This window comes from Falco peregrinus, chromosome 2 (genome assembly GCF_023634155.1).
Source record: "Falco peregrinus isolate bFalPer1 chromosome 2, bFalPer1.pri, whole genome shotgun sequence".
Lineage (NCBI taxonomy): Eukaryota > Metazoa > Chordata > Aves > Falconiformes > Falconidae > Falco > Falco peregrinus.
The window spans coordinates 119,409,784-119,432,274 of record NC_073722.1 but is presented as its reverse complement, the minus strand read 5'-3'; the positions used below and the strand labels follow the sequence as shown (position 1 = coordinate 119,432,274).

General features: G+C 48.9%; 2 protein-coding genes across 3 annotated transcripts in view; both read left to right on the top strand.

Moving 5' to 3' along the window:
* Positions 1-11,658: 11,658 nt before the first annotated feature.
* On the top strand, positions 11,659-21,966 carry TSEN54 (tRNA splicing endonuclease subunit 54). Of its 2 annotated transcripts, XM_055795295.1 has the most exons (11): positions 11,659-11,786; positions 11,914-12,066; positions 13,296-13,359; positions 13,504-13,587; positions 15,341-15,439; positions 15,748-15,800; positions 16,163-16,261; positions 17,460-18,097; positions 18,662-18,722; positions 19,461-19,577; positions 20,647-21,966. In XM_055795295.1, exons 1-11 carry the CDS (start codon positions 11,758-11,760, stop codon positions 20,795-20,797), a joined length of 1,548 nt encoding a protein of 515 aa, XP_055651270.1. In that variant the 5' UTR covers positions 11,659-11,757; the 3' UTR covers positions 20,798-21,966. The 2 variants fall into 2 exon arrangements, with proteins under 2 accessions (XP_055651270.1, XP_055651271.1); XM_055795296.1 differs by lacking the exon at positions 15,341-15,439.
* Positions 20,686-22,491, top strand: part of LLGL2 (LLGL scribble cell polarity complex component 2) — a 37,578-nt gene continuing 35,772 nt past the window's right edge. Inside the window, exon 1 of the mRNA XM_013304229.3 lies at positions 20,686-20,820. The gene's annotated coding sequence lies outside the window, so the exon portion shown is untranslated. The remainder of the gene's footprint in view (positions 20,821-22,491) is intronic.

The window sequence follows — 22,491 nt, the reverse complement described above, 5'->3', positions numbered from 1 at the left end:
CATGGACCTGCACCTGCCTCCGGCAGCGTGTTCAGAGGCACAGAAACACAGCAGGATCCTTCTCTAGGATTAAGACAGGTCATCACTGAAGTCCTGCAGCTGTTACAGCCCACAACTGCAGGATTTCCATCATGCTCCTTCCCTTTAACTCCCAAATGCAGCTTTTTACCAGCAGCGGGCACCCTGATCCACAAGACGCTCCTGGAACAGTTTTTGCTCTGTGTGGCCCCTCCACCAGAGCATCAGGATTTTTCCAAAGCCCCATGGCAGAATCCAATAGCATCCAGGGATCTCAGCTTCTTAACCCAAAGGGCACTTGCCCAGCAAACCAGCAAGAGCCCCAGCTGCAGCCCTATCTGCTTCCCAACACACACATACACAAAAACCCAAACCAAAAGGGAAATCTAGAAAGCCCAAGTTAATATTTATGACTCACGATTGTCTGCATTATCCCGAAATTAGGAATGCTGTTTGGGGGCAGCCAAGATAAATTGTTCCTCCAGGCCCTGGACAGGCCTATGAGCCATGTCTGGAAGGACTGAAGGTCACAGGAAAAAAATTCATTCTTCACCAGGAAAGAAGTTTTCACGTGGAATGAAAAGATGACAAAAAGCTGCTTTGCTGTTGCAGAGCTCCCAGGGAAATGGGGCCAATTACAAAACCTGCCTGGGATTTAGTAGACAGCTGCTGGGAAACATGTTGATTTGAATTAAGGAGGAAATTAGGTTGGAGAATTATTAGCGATAAAAGAGAGAAGGAGTTTTCCATGCTCTACACCCAATGTCAATGCAAGTGTCCATAGCACTTAGTCCTTATTGACATCTGGTTGTACAGCTGGAGCTACAGGCCCATCACCCTGGGAATCACAGTGACTGCCAGGGCTCAAGCCCAGCTCTCGATTCTGCTGTGGGCAGTTTCAGCCTCATCTTGCAACAGTGGAGCCTTTGCCTCTTCCACCTGTGACACTGTCTGAGCTGCCTGGTTGTTTAACACGACATGCAGTGGATAAGTATGTTTTGGTTCTCAGTTGTATCCAAGTTTTGACATGTAGAATTGAAACAATTGGTCACACATCTCATTCTGTGCAACAGCAGAGGTGCAGCTCTGCTACACTAGTACCCAGAAATGTTCAATGCTGAACACATGATGAGGTCCCAGTCGTGCAATCCCTCCCCCACCAGGCCCCCAAGACCTCTAGGGGCTGTCTCCATTCACCCCCAGGAAGCATTTACCCTTTGGGCTGACACATCCAGTTTATTATGCTTGCCTGGGAGCTGGTTATCTTGCTGCTAGATAGCTAGTTCCCCACAAAAAGAAAATTCAAGTGTTCCTAAGAAGCAAGGGTCTGGGTCTTCATTAGTCTCCAGACAGTTTTCCATCCACAGCAGAAAAGAGGTTTCATTAAGAACAATGCAAGCCATTCCCCAAGCAAGACAGCACCTAACAAAGGAAATCACTCAAAGTCACCTCCCAACATATACAACTTAATTAAACAAGTATTTTTCCTCAAAGGCACCATCAGATTTCTGGAGCCATGGGAGAGCTGAGAGAAGGACCGAGCTGCCTACAGCCCCTAGGGCTGTATTAGCAAGTCACATTTCCAATGCCAGAGAAAGCCACTCCATTTTCTTGCAAATAGAGCTCATCAAGAGCAATGCTTCCCTGAAGGTTTCTGTCCCTGAGTGTTGCCATAGCCCAACGCTGCACCATCCCATTTGCACCCAGGTATACAGGGACAGAGCGCAAACCTGGTGCCCCCTGCAGCATTAGGGCAACTACAGAGGGAGGAGCATTTTAGGTGGACATGTCCATGCTTCTGTAGCCTCCTTTGAAGATCCACTGTCTCCTTGCAGCTTGCAACAGGAGATCTGCTTGACCCACACACCTTTCACCTCCAAGTCATAAAAGATAAGACAAAAGCTTACTTTATCAGGTGTTCTAAGCCCAGTGCTCCATTTCTCTTTACACCACCAGACAGACCCACTGACGGCTTTTCCATCTGCAGATGTGTCATTTAAATGGAATTATGCCAGTAGCAGGGATCATGCTGTTCCTGTTCTGTAGCCACACTTTGGAAATGGATGCAAACTTATTTAATATCAAATTCTGACTTTCCTCAGATCTGTCAGTACAGTTCCCTTGGCTTCAGCACAACTGAAGCACTGGGTGCAACTGAAAGCAAGATCTAGCATACAGCACTCCAAGAGTTATTAGCAGAGCATGAATAATCTGGATACAATGCCCTTTTAATGCCAACAGCAGCGATAAAAGTGCAAGAATGGAGCCAGAAGAAGCAAATTTTCTGCTCACGTATGAGCACAGCCTGCTTTCCACGCGCTGCCTCTGGCGAGCTCAGCGCTAGGGAAGACCACATCTGCTGCTGGCTCATCAACACACTCCTGGACACCAGGGTTTGTAGACGTTGAGGCCAAGGCAGGACCATGAGCTCACTTAACTGCATGGCTGCCTTGTCACAGCTAGTATGAAGAGGCTGACCAAGTGTCCACAGGTGACCGGGAGCTTCATAACTTGGACCCTGCAGCCTCATAGTGCTGACAAGGGAGTCCACCCCCTCCATCCTGGGGTGGGAAACACCTCCACTTCCCATCTGGCCGCTCTATCATCTTGTCAGCCAAATGAGGTGTTTGGTTTAGTCAAGAGGCAAGGCAAGTCTGGCCAATTCATGCCATCCCATCGGAAGACTACATTTCCCCCTCGGGGTAGAAGTCATTAGCAGACAGCACAGTATTTCTTGTGTCTGAAGGATAAAATCAGACCAATTGAAGCTAGCTTTCATTGTGCCTTCTTTTGCTAGATTAAAGTACTCTTTGTTATCCGGGAAAGTACTTACAGTGCAATTAAGTCACCCAGTCCTTCATTTGATAAGGACTAAGCAGATTTTGCATTCCCTCCCTGTACAGCATTTCCTTTTACATGCCTTCCAGGCTTTCAATATGCTTTTAAAAACCTGATACCAAAGTTGAACTGTTTTAGCATCTCTGGCCTTGCCACTGACCAAGGTGGGAAGAGATCACCTCCTTCGACTCACTCCCCATCCTGCGACCATACCTCCATCCCACTCAGCAGCAAAAGGCAGGGAGACAACTTTCCCCATCCTCCAACCCCTCAGAGGCTCCTATATTTCACCCATTCAGTAGCAGTGCTGCACACTGGTAACATCAGCCTGCTGCAGGTATCCTGTTACAGCATTGCACACTGATAACAGAAGGGTTTCTGTATCCAGGGTTACCTTTGGATGTGTAAGTACAATCAAAAGGCTTAACCTTACCTGTTCCCACCCCAGATCCTGCTAGGCTGGCAGGATTATTACTAACCCACATTGCAGATTGTTTTAAACTGAACTCCCTCCTTCCTAATGCTGTTCCCTGTACACAGGGCAGCTTGCTAGCAGGTATTTCAGAGTCAGCCCAGGAAGAAGCATAAATTCAACCTCATTTTAGAGGCACCCCAAGGAAAAAAAAAAGTAGTCTTTCTAGATGCATTAGGATAAAGTTACACCTGGCTCAAGTTGACATTGTACAACCATTTCCGCTGGAAGAGCTTCTTGCTCAAATCTACCCACCTCTACAGCTACCGACAGCCCTCAGCAACAGCTGAAACTCCTGAAAGAAGGAAAATGAGGCTTTTGGGAGAAAGAAACATTTCTGTTCGCTTCGGTGGCACCACCCTCACTTTTCCAAGTATCTTGTTCAGAGTGTTACGTACAAAGATTACATCTCAGCTTGTTACCCAAGTTCAGCCCAACCTTTTAACTTTTAAAACTACATAGATGGACTGAGAAAGATTCATAATGCCAGTCCTCAGTACTCTAAATGCATTCCATGAAGGAATGCATTAATTTAACTGCACACTAACTACTCTGAAGCCACATCTGAGGCAGATCGCAACCCAGGTGTCTGGAGGCTTGCATCAAGGGGTGCAGGCCTTGCACTGGGTTGTGATTCCTGACACACAGTAGCACACAAGCAAGGGGAACAGCTGGCACAGGAGCCAAGAAGCCACTCCAGGATCAAACGAAACTGCAGAGGGCTCATTTCCATCATGTCCTCTATTCCCCATTGCAGATATACGCTGAACTCTTCGCTCTGATTAAAGACAAATATACAGGTAAATTTTCCTCCTGTAAGACATCTTACAGTTACACCTTTCATGCTGAAGCGTCAGTTCTGGTGTTTGAGGGAAGCTGAGCCACCTCTTTCTTACAAGAGGTTTGGTGGGCTGAAATAACCACGGGGGAAACAAGTGCTGCTCTTGCAGCTCTAAATCAGAGGCACCTGCCAGCTGCTATTGTGAAGCTCAGTGCCCCCATGATGACTAAAAGCAGCAGCTCTCAGGACATAAACTACTCCTGCAAAGCAGGCAGAAGCTTCCTCAGCTGCCCTCTGCTCCCAGGCAAGCAGAGCCAGCAGGGCCCAGCAAGGAAGCAGTCTATCAATTTATTTCAATTTTTAGCAACAACATTATGGGAAGAAAGCAGCTTTGTTATTTGGAAAAGATTTATGAGACAATCCCTGCACGTGTGGTGTGGCAGGAGCAGAGGCATCCAATACTCATCTAGATGCCCCAAGGCTACTGCACACGCATAGGTGGACTCCACATCTCCCCTTGGGTGATCCATCTAACATCTGCTGCCAACATGTTTTTAGGCGACTAAAACTCACCTTTGCTAGGTAAGGTGAATATTACTCGATCCTTCATCATGAAGCCTTGTTGAAGAGGAAAACGCAGGTCACTGGCTTTAGAAGCTGGACCCAGACCCATTGTGACTGGCAGAAAAGTAACAGCCCTTAGGCACCAAGTGTTTTCCCACTTACACAGCCCTTTCAGTGCAGAAACATACCACTTGCACAAACCTGCCTTTTTAGTCCAAATGGAATCCAATCATATAAAATACCACATACACATTTGAGAGAAAGTTCTCAGCTTATAATTTTGAAAGAAAAGGAAGTTACAGCCACAAAACGATCTTGATGTAGGCTCTAAAAGTTGTGTACAACTTTGAATGCAAGAACCACCACTTGGTTGGGAAATGGCCTTAAGTCAAGGTCAGTCCTGTTCAATGGTGGCAAGGAGTCAGTCAGAGCCGTTAACATCTATTTAAGGTACCCAAGGGACAGGGCTCATCTTGCAGGATTCCACAAATAGTGGGACATTTGGGATCAAAGACTCTCCAGGCATCCCACCAACCTGTCAGGTTCTCAGCTTGGTTCCTGAAGCCACACATCCAGGATGGAGGGAGCCCAAACGGGACAGTAAAGGAGGTTGCAAGTGTCCTACTGTTGCAGACCTCCTCCCAGCATTCAAGAGATGCTTGGGAGTGAGAGCTGGGTACCCAGCAGCAAACAGCAATGCAGAAACACAGGGACTGGCAGAAAGAGAAGCACCAGACAAAGTAGTCAGTGATGCAAAGGAGATGCTATTTGCTTAAAGATGGTAACATGAAGCCTCCTAGCACCTTCCTCCTCAGAGCACAGCACACCAGCCTCTCCAACCCACCCGACAAGCTTTTTGCCAGCTGCCATGGGGCAGTTTTCAAGCAGCAGCCCATTTTCAAATAGCCCAAAACATAATCACAACCAACTTTACTTCCCACTCCTCAGTGTCTGCTTTGTGCAAGCTGCTGGCTGGAGACTCATCCTTTCCCACCCCATCCAGTAACCATGTCAGCAATTTGCTTCCCACAAGCAAAGAAGAAAGCAAGGAACATCCTTTTTAGCCTTGCATACAGAGAACAAACCAACATACTGTGGTGCAGTAATTGAAGTTGTCTTGATCTGTCAGCATCACAGTGCTGTAGATGGGACTTAGTGTTCACAAGGCTGATTTGTTTGTTGGAGCTGTTAAGATATCTTCATTCTTCTAACCTCTTGCTGTAACATTTTAATTAAACTTAAGAGCCCAGAGGAGCACACATCAGTGCTCCAACTAATCAATGCAAAGACCTTTGAAACACAGGCAGCAACAGAGAAGAAAGCTTAGTGGTCTCTGGAGCTGCTGATGGAGACACTGAGCAGCTCTTCACCCTTAGCATGTTAATCACCCACTCCTCCAGCCCATGGTTACGGGATCAGCCTTACCAGCAGCACAGCACAAATTGTTTATCCCATTTTGTTTAAAGCCTGGGGCACACAGAACAGTTAAAGAACACTCTGGAGTTTCACAACCAAATGAGACACTGCAGAGTAGATCTTTGATCTCCCAGTTCCTTGCCTTAAGCAGTATTTCCTCCTTCTCAGACCCCAGCACAAGCCAAAGACACCCACCCTGGGAGCCCTGACTCAGTTGCTTGCCTCTGACCCAAAGGCAAGTCCCTACCAGGCAACTCTTTCCACAGAAAACCCAGCAACAAAAAGCATGGTTTTGAGTGCTTCCCCAGACCAAAGCTCAAGGAAGACATTTCAATGTACCTGGTGAATGCAAACACATTGCAGGAGAAGTTATGAAACTTCAGCAAGGAGCATAATCTATAGCCTTGAGTGCTAAACAGTGAGGCTTCTTCACCCCAAGGCAGACATTCTAGTGTAGATCTTCAATCTGTTCGGGGGAACCATGAGCAGGATGCCAAGGCAAATTGGGGAAATGAGAAAAGCTTCAGGTGGTCTCTCCAGATGGAAATAACTTAGCATCTATCCTAGTCTGGTGCACTGATATGGAGAAATAGTGTGAAATAGGGACAATGGACATCGATTGTGATTGTATATGTCTGCTCAAGGAATGGGGGTATGGTGACTGGTCATGGGTGCGGTGTCTGGTCACATAGGCACACAGCTTTGAGGAGACAACTACAGTTTTGAGGAGATGCCTGCCCTTCTTCCTCTAACAAAGGGGCTATTTAAAAAAGAATGAGAAAAGGATGAGAGATATTCCAATGCTATCTAGAGGGAGGGAGTGCTAAGTCTCCTTTCTGGAGAAGATCCGGATGGTCACAAGAACATGAATCACCTACAAACCTGCAAGACCACCACATTCCAGGCAAAGGACTGATAAGCTAATTAACATACGAAGCGGGGTTTAGGTAACGAATATGTATAGGCGTTAATTGAATATTCATTTGTTTTATTGTATAAATGTGAGATGGTTCATCACTTCGGGCATGCACGCTTGTGGAGGAGCGATCCCCCGTGCATCTGCGCGTAATAATAAACATACCTACTTTATAACTTTCGAGTTATAGAGTCTAATTCCGTACGTCAGCACTACTGAAGTAAGAAAGACTCACGACTATTTCAATCAGTCTTGCTGGATTCGGTCTGTGGTTACGTGGCTTTTCACACGTAATTAACAATGTGCAGGTTCCAGTAAATGATTTCAAATAAATCGTTAGACAACTAACAGACAGCAGCTCTACAAATTCATATAGTGGTGTTTGAAAACCTAGATTCAGATAATTACTTGGGGCCTTAGCTAGCTCACTGTATACCACAAGCCTGCATGACAATACTAGATCCGTTTTCCTGCTGCAGAGCAGAGCCCCAAGAATTGTGCTGTAGTCTATGGACAGCTACGTGAAGACAATTTCTACCATAAACTTATCAGAAAAGAGAAAGTGAAATTTAAGCTCCTCCATTTCTCAGCCATCAGAACCCAGCAGCAGATGCCAGTGAACCACAGCACACAGCTAGTTATGTAGTTAAGTATTAACCGCTTAACCCCCAAAGTCCCGTACTCAAAGACAGGGTTCTTTTCTTAAAAAAACCCTTCTCCTTACACCTCTGAAATACAGCCCTGACCAGGAACAACAGAAGTTTAGCCCAGAAACCTTCCTTGGTAATCTTTCTGGGCAAAAGTCTCTCTTCATTGCCCTGCCCAAACTCCCATCTGTAGGAATGATCACAGGCATCACAAACATCCTAAAGCAGCAAGGAATTTGCCAAAAAATCCTAGGTGAGGCTAGAAAACAGATTGATCCTACACCTCCCAGACAAGCTGAAACACCTGACACTGTTATCTGCTTTTCATCCAAAACCAAGTTCTTTCATACATATTTAAGATCTGCCAAATCCTGTTGAAATTAATTGCCAAACCTTTCTTTCTTATGTTCTACTGCAAGAAGTTGTCTATGTGATGCTCTAGAAGCTCAGAGTTGAAATATTTTCTACTAGAACATAATTAAGTATAATACTAGACAAATGTATGCGGAACTACAGCTAACTTGTGATAACAGGTTTGTTCAACAGCAACAATATGAGCGTAGCTCAGAGCTAAGCAATTGTGGTAACATCACATGGATTGCAACACATACAGGCACCAAAACATTTGCCAGTTTTAGGGAGTTTGTAACATCCTCTTCTGTCCTAAGTCAAGGAGGGGATCTACGGAGAAAATCTCCTAGTATCATCAGGACATGCTCCATGGGTTGGAAGGAAGTCAAAGTGGATGGCCCATGTTATTTGTCTCAGACACTGTTTTCCAAGTGTTACCATTTGCTGGCAAATAGATAAAGCCCGAGCCGCAAACAGCTGAGGCACAGCTGGTTTCTGCAGAGTTACTAAAATATTTCCAAACACCATGCCAGGAACTGCAGGAGTTGTTCACACATAGATTAAAGCAGGTAGCTGTACCTGGCAAAGCTGCTTAGCTCTAGCACAAGAGCACACGATTCCCACCTGGCTGTGCCTCATATGCTGCACAAAACTAGAAAAACAACCCCAAGGCCACACTTTCTCCTATTTTGTCAAAAAATACTGAGTCTATTTACACCAAGTTCATCCATGAGTTAACCACAAGGAACTTGCGATTACAGGGACTGCATGAACACAACAAGAAAGGACTGAAAGGGCTCAGACCCATCCCTCGCATTGCAGCTCTGCTCTGCTCCCCCCCAGAGCACCAGGGTTAGCAGCAGGAGGGAGAGCCAGGAGCAGGCTGCCCCATTCATAAGAGGCAGCCAGCCCACATTTTCAATCCAGAGAGTCTTTTTACACTTTATCAACATTATTCCACCCCCAAGAGAAAAAAAAAAAAAAAAAAAAAGAGAAAAAAAAGGGAAAAAGCGAAGTAGGCAAAACACCACACTTGCCTGCTGAGAGCCCACGGTCCTGGTGCACAGGGCTGGTGCGTTCAGTGTTGGGTCTCTCCAGCCAAATCAAGCCTGTTCTGTCTTGGGGTGAGGACAGCATCCCACAGGCAAGCGAGGAACAGCCTTAGCCTCCACCATCAACTTCATCCACAGCTGCACATGCCATCCAGATGACAAGGGCTGGATCCTGCTCTGCTGCGTGGTGCCATGCAATCATGCTTTTCCTCCCTGGCAGCCTCCAGGCTCACAGTCCCACCTCCACCCTCATTTCAGTTCACAGGACCCCCTGAGCAGCTCATTCACTCTCAAAGACAAGTTTTGTCACCTCTCAGCTCAACGACCATTAATTTAGCTCCAAGAAGAACTGTTCCAAGAACAGTTGTCCACTTTTCACGAAAAGTCACTGCAGAGAGCCGGTTCCCATCAGCTTCTTTTTAGGTTTCCTGCCGTACACAGCTGCTCCACTGGAGACGCACCAGAGTCCCATCAAGAACAAAGGGGAAAAGACCCTAAATTAAAAAAAAAAAAACACACTCAAAGACCAACCCAAAATCCACCATGAGCACCACAGTTGTGGTTTCAAGGCACCTGCTCTGAAATTCAATGTTAAAAATCCTAACTTAAACCTAGAAAAATATCTAAAGAGCAAAACCAAACCCACGTCACCTTCTATGTAGTAAGTGGGGAAAAGAAAGGGCAGCCCCTCAGGGCCACACACACCCAGCTGATGACACTCAGTCAATTAGGGCTGGTAAGAGGTTTCAGCTGCAGAAAACATGAGTCCCATCATAGACAAGGTCTCCTGGTGCTCCTGTGAGGAACAGGATGTCCCCCCACCCCAAGACAGTTAAAATCCCAGTACTGAAACATGAACTGAGATTAAACTTCATGTTTCTGGGTGACAAAAGCAAATTCTACATCAGAGCCTTTCCCTGACTGACTTAAACATGTCTATTTTGAAGTAAGTCTTGAGTTAAACAGAAGGGTGACAGTCTATAAGTTGAAAGCTGCAGGGCACGGTGTCCTGAGACTATGTTATAATCAGGTAGTCCGAGTAGCCTCTAAACTGTATTTGCTTTGAACATCGGTGGGAAAAAGTGCTGCCACTGCACAGCCGACTGCCCCTCATGCTGTCCACAAGTCCTCGTCCCCCTGCATGCAGCGGAGACTCACCGCGGACCAAAATCACTTGACCCCCTTGCAGAATGAAGGCTCAGTTCAGGAGGAGGAAATAATCAGGCAGGAAGCAAAAATTAAACCATTCAGTGGAAAATGGAAGGGAATGGTTTTTGCATTCATTTGTCTATGCTGGCCTCTTGTCAAAGGACTATTACTGGGAAACCGCAGGGGGAACCAGGGACTCTGGTGAGGGAAAGCTGTGTTTTTCCTGCTTGAGGCTCAGTGACTCCTGTGAGCTAACCCGCAGCAACAGGAGACGGGCTTGAGGTGAAACTTGAACTTTTGGTGCATTTCCTTGTCAGGTTCCTTGACGCCTCCCCAAGCAGCAAATCCAGCCACATCAGCAGAGATGCAAAGCCACAGCGCAGGGTGGTTTCTCCTTTTCCAGCCTGGCCAGACCACTGCGTGCTCTGCACGGCCCAGCAGCACCACACTGGCCGCTGCTGAAGCCCCAGCCATCAGAAATAGTGGCAGCTGCTAAAGGGAGAAACCTCCCTCCCCAGCACTGCTGCTTCTGCTCTGGGCGCTGCATCACGGGCTACAGCACCGGCTGTGGGGGCAGTCTGTGAGGACAGGATGGGGCTGCCCCATGCTGGATGCAGCTGCTTCCAGATGGTTCTGGCTGGTTCCATATAGCTTCAGTGGCCCCATCACAGGGTGTAGCTGAGCCCATGCTGGTGATGCCTCTGGGGAAATGTATTTAAGAAAGGGCAAAATGCACTGTGGCAGTGAGGGGAGAGGGGGAAAAAAAGTGAGAGATGGCCCTGTGAGAAGTGTGGTTGGGGAAGAAGGAGGAGAAGATGAAGTGGTCAAGATGCTAGAGGAGTCTCTGCCAAAGCAGATACCCATACATGGCGCTAATATTAATTAGCAGTAAATTAGTTTTTCCCAACACCTGTCTGCTTTACCGTGATGGTAATTGGTGAGTGATCTCCCTCTATCTCAGTTTCCAGTCCTGTTGATGAAGGGATGACAGCACCTGGCTGGGCAACTGGCAACAACCCAGAGGTTTCTCCCTTTAGCAGCTGCCACTATTTCTGATGGCTGAGGCTTCAGCAGCGGCCAGTGTGGTGCTGCTGGGCCGTGCAGAGCACGCAGTGGTCTGGCCAGGCTGGAAAAGGAGAAACCACCCTGCGCTGTGGCTTTGCATCTCTGCTGATGTGGCTGGATTTGCTGCTTGGGGAGGCGTCAAGGAACCTGACAAGGAAATGCACCAAAAGTTCAAGTTTCACCTCAAGCCCGTCTCCTGTTGCTGCGGGTTAGCTCACAGGAGCTAGCTGCCGTGGGGCAGAGCTGGGTGCACAGCTCAGCGCACTGCATCGGTGCCTGGTTTCCGCGCACGCCGTGGCACGCAGCCCAACGTGCGGCTCCCTGCACAGCCCGGGGCGCGCCAGCCGGGTGCCGCGGCCTCCAGCCCCGCAGCACACTGCAGGGCCTGCCCGGTGCCCGCAGCCCTCCGAGCCCCTAGGGGGCGCGCTCGCAGCTCTGCCGGCGCTAGGGCCCAGCGGCGGAAGGAAGCGGCTTCGTGCGCGGCGCCCATGGAGCCCGGCAGCTCCCGCCGCCCGAGGTAGGGCCGGGGCGGGGGGCCGGGGGCTGCCCGCGGCACCGGGGCGGGGTTGGTGGCCGGGCCGGGCGGCTGCAGGGCGGGTGTGGGGGCGCTCTCTCCCCTCACTGTGCCTCCTCTCGCCCCGCAGCGCGGCGGAGCTGCTGGCGGGCCGCGGGGCCCCGCAGCGCGCTTCCGGCCCGAAGGATTTCCTCCCCGACGGCTCGGCCGAGCAGGCGGAGAAGCTGCGCCGGTGCCGGGAGGAGCAGTGGCAGCTCCTCTCCGAGGAACGCGTGGGGCGGCGGTAAGTCCCCGGGGCCGTGTAGGGCCACCGGGCTGCGAGCTGCTTGTTCCCGGGGAGGGATCCCGTGGGGCGGCCGGAGCGCGGCTGCTGGCCCGGCAGAACCGAGCCGGCGGTGCGGGCACAGGGGATTCCCTCGCCCATCCCCTCGGTTCCTCTACACCTCCCTGGCTGGAGCAACAGCCGGGGGGCGCACCCCGGCTGTCCCCTCGAGCAGGGGGGTCGTACTGGCACACCAGTGGCTTCAGGGTGGGTGTTCAGATCCCTCGAAGGGCCCCCCGTTTTCTCAGGTGCGTCCGTAATCCTGCAGCCTTTGCAGACAGCAGCCACTGTCTCCTTGGGCCTTGTCTGAGCTGACACTCCCGTGGCCTTGTGCGGATTTGGCTGGCGCTCGGTGTCCCTCTCTGTCAGTTTTGGTGGTTTCAAGAGCACTGTCAGTCTCTGGAGCTTATAATTTCTCGGGGGACCTTCAGACACTGCCTCTCAGTACATGCTTTCTCTGTTTGGCCTGCTGTTTCTCTGCACTGATCAGTAGCAGCAGAAACTATTCGCATAAAATCACACCACTGGGGACTTTAGAGAGAGAATGGCGACCTCCAGCAGAGGGGCAGGTCAGGTGGGGTGGACCGTTGCCTTCTCCTGGTGTCACGGTGGGCTTTGTTCAAGTACATCTGTAAATGCACGTCTAGGGCAGCAATGGAGTCTCTCAGGGTGGGAGGGCGACTGGGCAGGTTTAGGTTTCCTTCCAGATGGGGAAACTGCGGTACTGACTACAGATGTGGAGCAAGTCCATGGTGAACTCTACAGGTCTTACCTTCTATTTTCTTAAGCCAGCTGCTAAAAATGCATGTTTGCATTTTTGCAAAGTCACCCTCTGCTTCTGAGCTATTACTTTTTTCTTATGAGTCCCTGTGGGTGGGGTACAGCGATTTGAGAGTTTCTTGGCAGCATCTGAACAGTTGTACAATATGGCTTAGGCCATGCATCTCCAGTAGCCTATAGACAGATGACTGTGGTGTGCTGGCTGAAGACACTTTTAACTAGTGGTGATAAAAACTTCAGCTCGTACTGCTAGATCCAGAGAATGGTGACTTTCTAAGGCCTTATCCTCTAAAAATGCCACCTGGAATTTTGCTGCCTTTTGACACCTTCCTAAGCTCATTGTGTTGCTACAGTAGGAGTTGATCGTGGCACACAGCTAGTAATAACAAACTAATCTTTAACCTTCTCAGGAGGAGTCTGGTGAAAGCTGAGTGGAAGCCAGGACAGGGCATCGTGGAGCTGCAGTCCCCCGCGGTGAGTCTGCTACAGAGTGTACTCAGTGTCATCATCTCCTGCTGGCCTTTGCAGATCCCTTAATTTGCTTCTTGAAATGGGAGAGAGCTTGGTTGTCAGCAGGGGACAGCCAGAGCCCATCAGGGATTTGTGCTTCTGTTTCAGGGGAAGTTCTGGCACACCATGGGGTTCACAGAGCGCGGCAAACAGTGCCTGCTACCTGAGGAAGCTCTGTACCTGCTGGAGTGTGTAAGTAGGGGATAACCTGTGCATGGCTGGGGGCATTGCGTCCTGCCTGAATGGTTGGAGGAGCTGCAGCAGCTTTAGACTGAAGTCAGAAATCACTTGTCCTTGTTGGTCACTGCTGCAATTTGAGCAGCTGATGAACACCTGGTTCTTGAGGAATTGTCTCTTTTAGGCTGTTGCTGATGGAATCGTTTGTCTCCAGGCCATGGGTTCATAGCCACTGTGTCATCAGCAGTGTGCTAGTTGGGTCAGTGGCCAGCTTATTCAGCTGGTATTGTGTTTAACCCATTCCTATGTCAAATATGATAATAAAGAGAACTTCGACAGTCCAGGAAAACTCACTGTTCTGGAAATTTCTGGAAATGAGATCAAGCCATTGTCTCCTGTTCCTTGCAGAAATTAGTTGGAATAAAAGGTTTGACACTGAGAAATCCTTTTCCTCAGAACTGGTATACAGTTAATTAGGCCATCTGAGACTGGTCAGTGTCTATCAACTTTCTGTCATAAGTTGACTTCCCCCCTTATCCCCAGTGTATCTTGGATATTTTGCAATGGCAGGGTTCATAAGTGCATTAGCAGTTTTTCTGTGCTTCTCTAAGAGGCTGATGGGAGTTAGTGAAACTCTATCCAGCTTGGTAGGGCCACATTTAGGCACTAAATCAGACCTTTCTGTGTGAAGAGTGTTGGCATGAGAAGCATTTATAGAGCAGCCAGTGCTGTATGTGCTCTACCCTTACACAGAGATCTGTGGGGTTGTACTTGGCAACTCTTCCCAGTATATATGGCAGAAAGAAATTTAAATGTGGCAGACAGAGGTGTGAGACCAGGTTGCTTTCAGTGCTTCTCTGCTGGCAGAAATGCTGGTTAGGGCTCAGTTGGATTTCTTTGCTGTACAAAGGGGGTTTTTTGGTCTCTCCACCAAAGCCTGTTGTCAGTAGAAAAAGTGCACTGATCTAAAGGGGAGCTTTTTTCCCTAAGCAAAACCTAATCAATTGATTATGGGCATCTGATGCCATCCCTTAAAGGTAGGGTTTTTTTACCTCTGGCATTTTGATTAAATAGATTGTGAACAAACTGATGAAAATAAATTTAGTCAGTTGCCGAGTACCAAATCTCCCCAAAAGCAGAAAAGACCAGTTAGATGCCTTCAGCCCATCCCATGGGAGAGGTGTGGTTCCTTGTGTTTTGTTTTCTTTGTTTGTCCGTAAAAAAAAAAAAAAAAAAAAACAAAACAAAACCAAAAAGGAGGAGAAAGAAGCATAGCCTAGAATTGCTTCTTGGGGGTTAGTTGCTGTGTCCTGGGGAATCTACCTATGGGATCACTGAGGCTGGAGTAAGTGCCATCTGAGGATGCTGTTGATTGCTCTGCTCCAGCTCTCTGTTATGTTGGTCCTAAATGTTTTTGTAGTTGTGCTGTGCCCTGAATCACTGAGATCATCAAAGTTAAAGAAAATCATCTCCCAAAGCAACAATTATCTTAACAGTTAAGCGTTGTGCTCCCAGCTACATCCTCTAAACAGATGCAGCACTGGATCAGGAGCTGACAGCTGTGAGTGGGAACTTCTTACCTGGCTGCTAGGATCAGGGCATGGGGGAACTGGGCTTGGGAGAGGGACTGTAAGTAATCCAGGTGGCACATGGATATCATGTCAAGGAGGGTGCTGGGATCATGTCAGGACCCGTGGGAAGAGACTGGTGTGAGCTTGCATAGATGTCTTCCCTGTGATTCTTTCAACACCAAGCTTTTGCCCTGCAGGGCTCTGTTCAGCTCTTTTACAGGGATCTGCCCTTGTCAATCCAGGAAGCCTATGAGATCCTGCTGTCCCAGGAGGCAGTGAGCTTGCCACATTACCAGGTGTGTTGGGACCTCCAGCTGTTGCAGGGAGGATGAAGGCAGACAGCCCAGCCTCTGCCACACAGCCTCTCCAGTGGCTGAGAGCAGAACAGCACAGTTAGGGAGGGAAGGGGAGTAATTCTCAGTTTCTCCCTTTCACCTTCTTCCAGGTGATCAGTTCCCATTTCCCTGCCTTTGCTTTGGGTCCTAGCCCTGGCGTTTTCTCCTCTGCCAGTGCCACACTGTGTTCACTTAGTCATAGTGGAGCTGGAGTAAATTGTTTGGTTGTAGGGTAGTCATTTAACCCTCTTGATTTCCTTTGCTCTAAGGTGTTCAGCCACTTGAAGCAACTCGGTTATGTTGTACTGAGATTCGACGCCAGGTAATCAACCTTTCCTTTCCACGCTGCTTTCTCTTTTCTGAAGACTCTGAGCAGCTTTGTATGCCCCTCTGAGTATTGTATGGCTCCATTGGGATGGCAGAGAAGAGGACTTTGAACCTGCATTCCATCTCTTGGGAGAATTAAAGGCTAAAAGTGGCATTCTGCCCTTCCTTGCTCCTCCCTCTTGAGGAGGTGGTTGGGAATATGAAGTGGGGCATGAACTGAGGACCATTCAGGTCATGCTTGTGGATTTTCTGTGCCTGGAATAAAAGGTTTCTGCAGCTGTATTCTGGGGGCTGAGCAGAAGGGTAGTTATACTGCATCACCCTGCTCTCAGCCTCTGTGTTGGTGTCTCATTCCAGCACTGTCCTGTCTCCCTATGAGAGGCAACTGAACTTGGAAAGTCATTGCAAGAGCTTTGGAAAACACCATCGCAAAAGGAGGAGGAGTTCCAGTCCCCGGTAAGGATGTGGCCCAAAGCCTTCTTCCATCTTCTCCCAGGCCCCAACTGGCTCAGGAACAGCTACTAAGTGTCTGAGGACACTTATGCTGTGGGTGACCTGTCTGACAGCCATTCTTGGCTGTCCTCAAGCAGTGCAGAGCTTTTTCTGAACTCGTGCAGTGTTCCCTTTTGTCACAGCTGTACTTTGTGCAGGGTGTGTTCAAGAGGGGTGAACTGCCCTTGAGCCTCCCAGCTGCAGTGGTGAGGTGCCAAAAATAGAAGGGTAAAGTCAGTGCAGAAGAAGCACGTGGCAGACATCTCCTCCTCCTCCTCTTTTTTCAGAGGGGGCGCAGACACCACAGTGCACATCTTGCACTTATCCACCCCCTCAATGCAGCTAGGACCGTACAGCAGAGAGCAGTTGGGTCCTGGTCCTTGCACACGGCCTCTAGGCGTTGCCAAAGTGCAAACAGGTGACACAATTGGTAATTTTGCTAGTAATTATGACAGCTTCCAGTAGGTGGCGTCATCCTTTAAGAAACAGGGAGGATGAGTCTGGTCTGCAAGTCCTTTCCTGTTAACAAGTACATCAGCGCTTAAGGAGTTACGGAATTTTAGGAACTGGGAGATAAAACTGCTGGTTTAGGAATTGCCTTATCTTCTCTGGAACCAGGGACTGAATCTCATACCAGTTAAAGGTGCTGGTAAGAAGGTTTCTGCCTGGCCTCTGCTAATTTGGCTGAAGTCCATCGTGAGGGAGGGCAGTGCTAGGTTAACGTTTGGACTCAACAATCTTAACGATCTTTTCCAGCATAAACGATTCTATGATTCTACGTTTGTGTGGAGGTGTTTGGGTCAGTATATGGGGTGTATGGAGGCTGATTGGGAATGTGTTTGTGCAAATCAAGGCTGGGATTCTCCTGGGCGTTGAAGTAAACCTCATGCAGGGCTGCTGAGTTTATTCTGCCTTTGGCATTCACTGCTTGATTTTGGCCTGCTTTTTTCCCTTCTCGCTTTGTCACACAAGCAAACACTCTCCTTCCAGCCAAGATGTTTGCAACCCCCTTCTGTCTGGGGGTTCCTGCCACCTTTGCCGTCCTTCTTCCAGGTTTGGCAGACTGCATCCTTCCTGTTAGCAGGGAGGAGGCAGGATTTAAAGGGAATAAAGTGCCGCTGCACACTCTCCCTGTCTTTTATACTGCTGCTTCTGTCTTTAGGTCACATGAGAAGAAACATAAAGGATCCGAGGACCTTCCAGAAGCTGAAGGGACCTCCAAAAGAGATGGAGATGACCGTGGAGATTCTAGCTGCCTTCCCATGGATGAAAAGGCTTTGTCAGAGCAGCCAAAGGAATCGGATGCTGGCTGTGGAGACGGGGAGTCAAACCCAGTTCCTCTTGATACAGGACAAAAGGACTCCCTGAGCAGCTCCTCCAGGAGCTGGGTTGGAGACCACAAGGAAAGCAGCATTGGCACCCATGCACCCCGCTGGGATTTTACCACCATCATCTTGCCAAACGTGGCCCCAGACCAGCCGTGCACACATCTGCCCTCACCTGACAACGGGCTCTTGCCGGAGAACGTGTTGGGGAGGGAGGTTGATGCAGCTTGCTGGTGCGCACGCATCAATCAGAAACAGGAGAAGCTGTCACGGAAGGAAAGGGAGCAGCAAGAGGGGGAGAGCAGGTACAAGAGCAGTGTCAATGCTGACCGGGAGGTGAGGCGCTGCTCCAACTGGCAAGAGTACAAAGCCCTTCGGGAGCAGAGGAGCCAGCAGAGGGTTTGGAAACGACCGCCGCATCTCTGGGACCAAGCTGTCACACCGCTTCTGCGGCCTGATGAAGCTACTTCATCAGGTAGTGGCTCTGGGAACTTAACAGGGATCCCCTTCTCCTCGCCAGCTCTGTGAAACATTGCCTGGTATGCTACAGCAAAAGAGATGACATGGAGAAGCTGAACATGAGTTTTGGGGGATGATACCTTGGGAAGGAGAGTCTCATTAGAAGACTAGGCAGGTCTAGGCAAAGCAGGCACAGAGGAGCCCAGCCATGGGCATGGGGAGAGAGAAGAAAATTTTTCTTTTGCCTTTCTATCTCTTTCTATAGCCCACTCATGTGCCAGGATAAACAGGGCCTTGGGAGGTCTTCTAATCCATTCCCCATGTCCTACTGTGTTGCAGTCCTTCCTGCTAGGCTGTTAGGCATGTGAAACCAGGGCCAGCAAGATGCAGTGCAATTGCAGGGTGTTGAGGGCTGTGCGCTAGGAGATGAGGAAGTTGAGGTCTTTGAAGTAGCCAGTGGTGACTGTGGTGCTGCCAGCCATTGTCGGAGGAGGAAGGCTTTTGGGTGGTGGTGGAGTGCTTGGAGTGCCCTGAGAGAGAAACAGCTGGTCTGATCCTTTCCTGTTCCTTCTCCCTCCAGCTGCGCTCCTCCAGCAGATCAGCGTGCTGCAGCCCTCCCACATCCTGGATGGAGCCTCCCGGTTAGTATCCAGTCAGCCAGCTCGTAACTGTTAGGGAGTGGGGCTGTCTTGTGACTGTCCCTGCTTGTGAGGTCTGTGAGATGCTCACAGCAGCAGTTTGGGAGCTGCCTGGCATCCAGAATGCCAAGAGAATCCAGCGCTCTGTTCCATGGCCCCATTGCATCTGTAGTGAGGGGATGACGTTTCCATGAAGTACCAGGTCCTGCAGCGACAGAGCTAGCTCGTTCCAGGCCAGTTAAAACTTCAGGGTTGCTCTCTTTCCCTGCAGTTCCCTCTCTGCACCCCAGCCAGGTGATCTCCCCCAGAAGTTTGGTTGGGTTTCACCTTGCTTCATCCCTGGAATGTGCTGCCATTCCTGCTGCAGTGATTATGAAACCTTGGCTTTGTGACTTCTGGTTTGCTCCTGTCTCAAAGAGTCTGTGTTGTGTTTGTGTGCAGTCCCTGTAGGGCAGAACATTGCTCTGCTTCAGTAACTGTTAGAGGTGTTTCTTGCCAAGGGGGTTCCGCAGAGAAGGGAGTGTGGCAGGTACGGAGCAGGAGCTTTTTCTGGTCTGACAACAGGAAAGGTCTGGAAAGTAATTGGAACAGTTGCAGGGTCAGTCCTTTGAGGAGTGAAGCCTTTCTAAGGGCCCACACTAGCCAGGCTTCAAGAGCTTTTGCTCCCTCCTTCTTCTGCTCAATCTGTACCCTAAGATGTTTCAGTACCATATGTATGTAGATGTGTTCTCTCTTCTGTAGGCTGCAGGAAGATCCAGAGGGCATGAAGATAGACTTCAACGTGTATCAAGCAGATGCTGTGGCCAAGTTTAAGAAGACAAACCCTGGAAAGCCATATGTCAGGATGTGTGTTCGGAGGTATCCATGGGTCTTATGCAGTGTTGTGAAACATCAGTTGCTGTTGTGGAAATTAAGTCCTAATGATCTGTAAATGACCCAGCATCTTGTGAGCTTTACAGATCATCAGAGTGCCTCTCTTTAGGGTGGTCCTGCCCAGAATTTCATTTTCTTTCAATTCCTCCTTTGTTGGAGGCTGTGGCTGACAATTCCCCCAGCCCTTGCACTCAGCCCACGCTATTTGGTCATCTGGTTGCTGCTCATGTCTGAGTATCACTGGAGTCAGGAATAAGAAGCCACAGCTGTATTTATGCAATGCTTGTGAAACTTGGGTAGAGCTCAAGTTTTTCAGGGAGCTGTATGGTACCTGAATCTGCAGGCAGTGCAGGTCCGTATGAATTTCTGCAGATGTACCTCCCTAGAGCTTGCTACAGGCTCAGGGCCATGGGTTTAGTATTTTGATCTTTGTCAAATGTAACTTTAAGATTAGCGTGAACAGAGGATAGGTGTCCCCTTTCTTGCTGGATTGAGAATCTGATACTTAAGGCAGGTGCAAAATCCAGTCTCTGCCTTTAATCATTTTGATATACTAAAACTCCCTCCTCTACTCTGCAGCCGTAATAGAGCAAGGAAGGTGGTAATACAGTTTCACAAAGGTCTGTCATGAGCGAGTAGGATGATCCTTGCTGCGTAGATATTTTCATTTATGAGCAAACAGACTGGAGAATTAAAAGGAGGGAAAAGCAGGTCAGATGTTGATCCCAGCAACCTAAAGATCTTCCTAGCACAAAGGTATTAGGATTGCATTGGATTGGCAATTTGCCAGTAGCTCTGTGAGCCACATCTACAAGGCACAGCGTGGAGCACTGTGCAGTTGCCCTTGTTTTTGGCAAAGGATTTGACAGCTCCCGGTTCCCGGCATGTGGTTTACTCTCTCAGGGCTGGCAGCCTCCTCCTTTGACTGAAAAGAGTGGGGAGGATCACTAACAACTTCTAAGACCAAAGGGACTGTTGTGCTTGCTGGCCAGGACAGCTTTGTCTCTGTACTCCTCTTGCTTTAAGAAAACGGAATATGTTTTTTTCTCTGCAGTTTCGATGAGCAGATTCCATCCCTTCGGGCTTTGAAGCAGGTTACGTATCAGAGTGGGGACGTCCCAGTGGTCTTTGCACTGGTGGATCATGGAGAAATTGCCTTTTATTCACTAAAGGAGTTCAAGCTGCCAGTGGATGTTAATCACTGAAGTTGCTGTCCCTTGCAGAAATGGTATGGGAAGAGCTTTACTCAGGATTTGTTTTCTTGATTAATGAAATATTACAGGAAATAGAGCCTGCGATAACTGGAACCTTGGATAGGTGACCACTTTATTTGCTGTTACAGACTTCACCTACCCAGATGGCTCAGGCATAATAGCAAAATTTACAGCAAACAAGTATGTATGGCTTAGCGGGGCATTTCTGGACCGGAATACACTGCTTTGTTCTTGAAGCCACTGGTTCTTCAGCTTTCTCATCTCGCGGACCAGTAGTTTACCTTTTCTGTGTCATCTTTTGCTGACCGGTGGACCATTAGAAAACACTTTGCTGGTGATCCTCTTGTCACATGTAAGAACCACAGTGCTACAGCAGTCGAATGGGTTGGAGAGTCATTGAGGTCAACCAGAGTCAGAATAAGCTGATCAGATCAGCAGTGGTGTCCTGAGTCTCTGTCATTCAGCTGTGCCAACAACTGTCAGATCATATTCTGATCTGAAAAAGTCACAGTGATAAAACTTGGCCACCAGGAATAAAGTTTCCAGGAACTTGAAAGTAGGAAATGTGCCTTGAACATAATTTCATCAGCCAGAGGTCACAGAAAGCCCCAGAGCATTGCAGATGGCACCCCAGCCTCAGGCTGTAGCGGCTCTGCTGAGATGTGTTTTGGCCACGCAGCATTATGACATATTAAAGTTTGGCCACCAATATCAGCAGGCTGTATCAGATAGTCTCACCTGGGCTGTACTGCAGCCCCTTCTGTTTCAGCCTGACATCCTTTTTCCTGGCAGTGGATCCTTGTATTTTCTTTTGCAAGTGATAAATCCCTGAGTAAAGAAAGAACCTACAAATTCCTCATGAGCCTTCCAGTCTTGTAGCTGTTGTGCTCCAAACTGAGGACATCACTGCTTTCCAGGCCCTACTGTGGGAGCTTTCCACCAGGATATCCAGGTACCAAATTTGCTTTAGCCTCTATGCAAAAGTGCCAGGTGTCAGAAAGTCTGCACAGTGGATAGAAGCGTGCTGAGCATGGCAGTGTTCATTATTGAAGTTTTCAGAACTGTAATAGCAACTGTTTAGGTGCAGTTTATTTGATAATTTTTTAATTCCTTTTGGAGGTGTGGAGAAGGCTAAGCAATAAAAAAGTCTTTTCCGGCAATGCAAACTCCTCAGCGTGGTTCTTAATTCCCCCAGAAACGTAAGTTATGCAGAGGGAGACACTCTGTGGAGCCTACTAGGACGCCAGTAGCACCAGCTGGGGAATGTCTGCCCATGGCCATACAACCTGTGGCTGCATAACCCTGCTCCTACGCCTGTCTGTGTTGGGATCCACACTGCCACATTCCCTGGGAGGGCAGTGTGACTTGGAGCCTGGAGGAAGTTCCTATGTCTGCATGCAGTTCCAGTTGGCACATGACACCTTGCCATCTTCCTCCTGTGTGATCAGAGGTACCATAGCCCAAGGTAGCAGGGATCTGCTGCAAGCTCTGGGCCTGGTCCTGTTTCTTGCACACACCCCTGTTATCAAATGCTGGAAGCCAGCAGGGCTATCCTGAGGTGAGGGTCTGACAGTTCCTCCCCAGTGGCCTCCCTTTCCTCCCTCCTTCAAGTAGTGCCTTTGCTCTGATAGTCCTCTTCAAATGCTGGGGTTGGCAGTGCCAGTCTGTGACCTCAATGTTCTCCC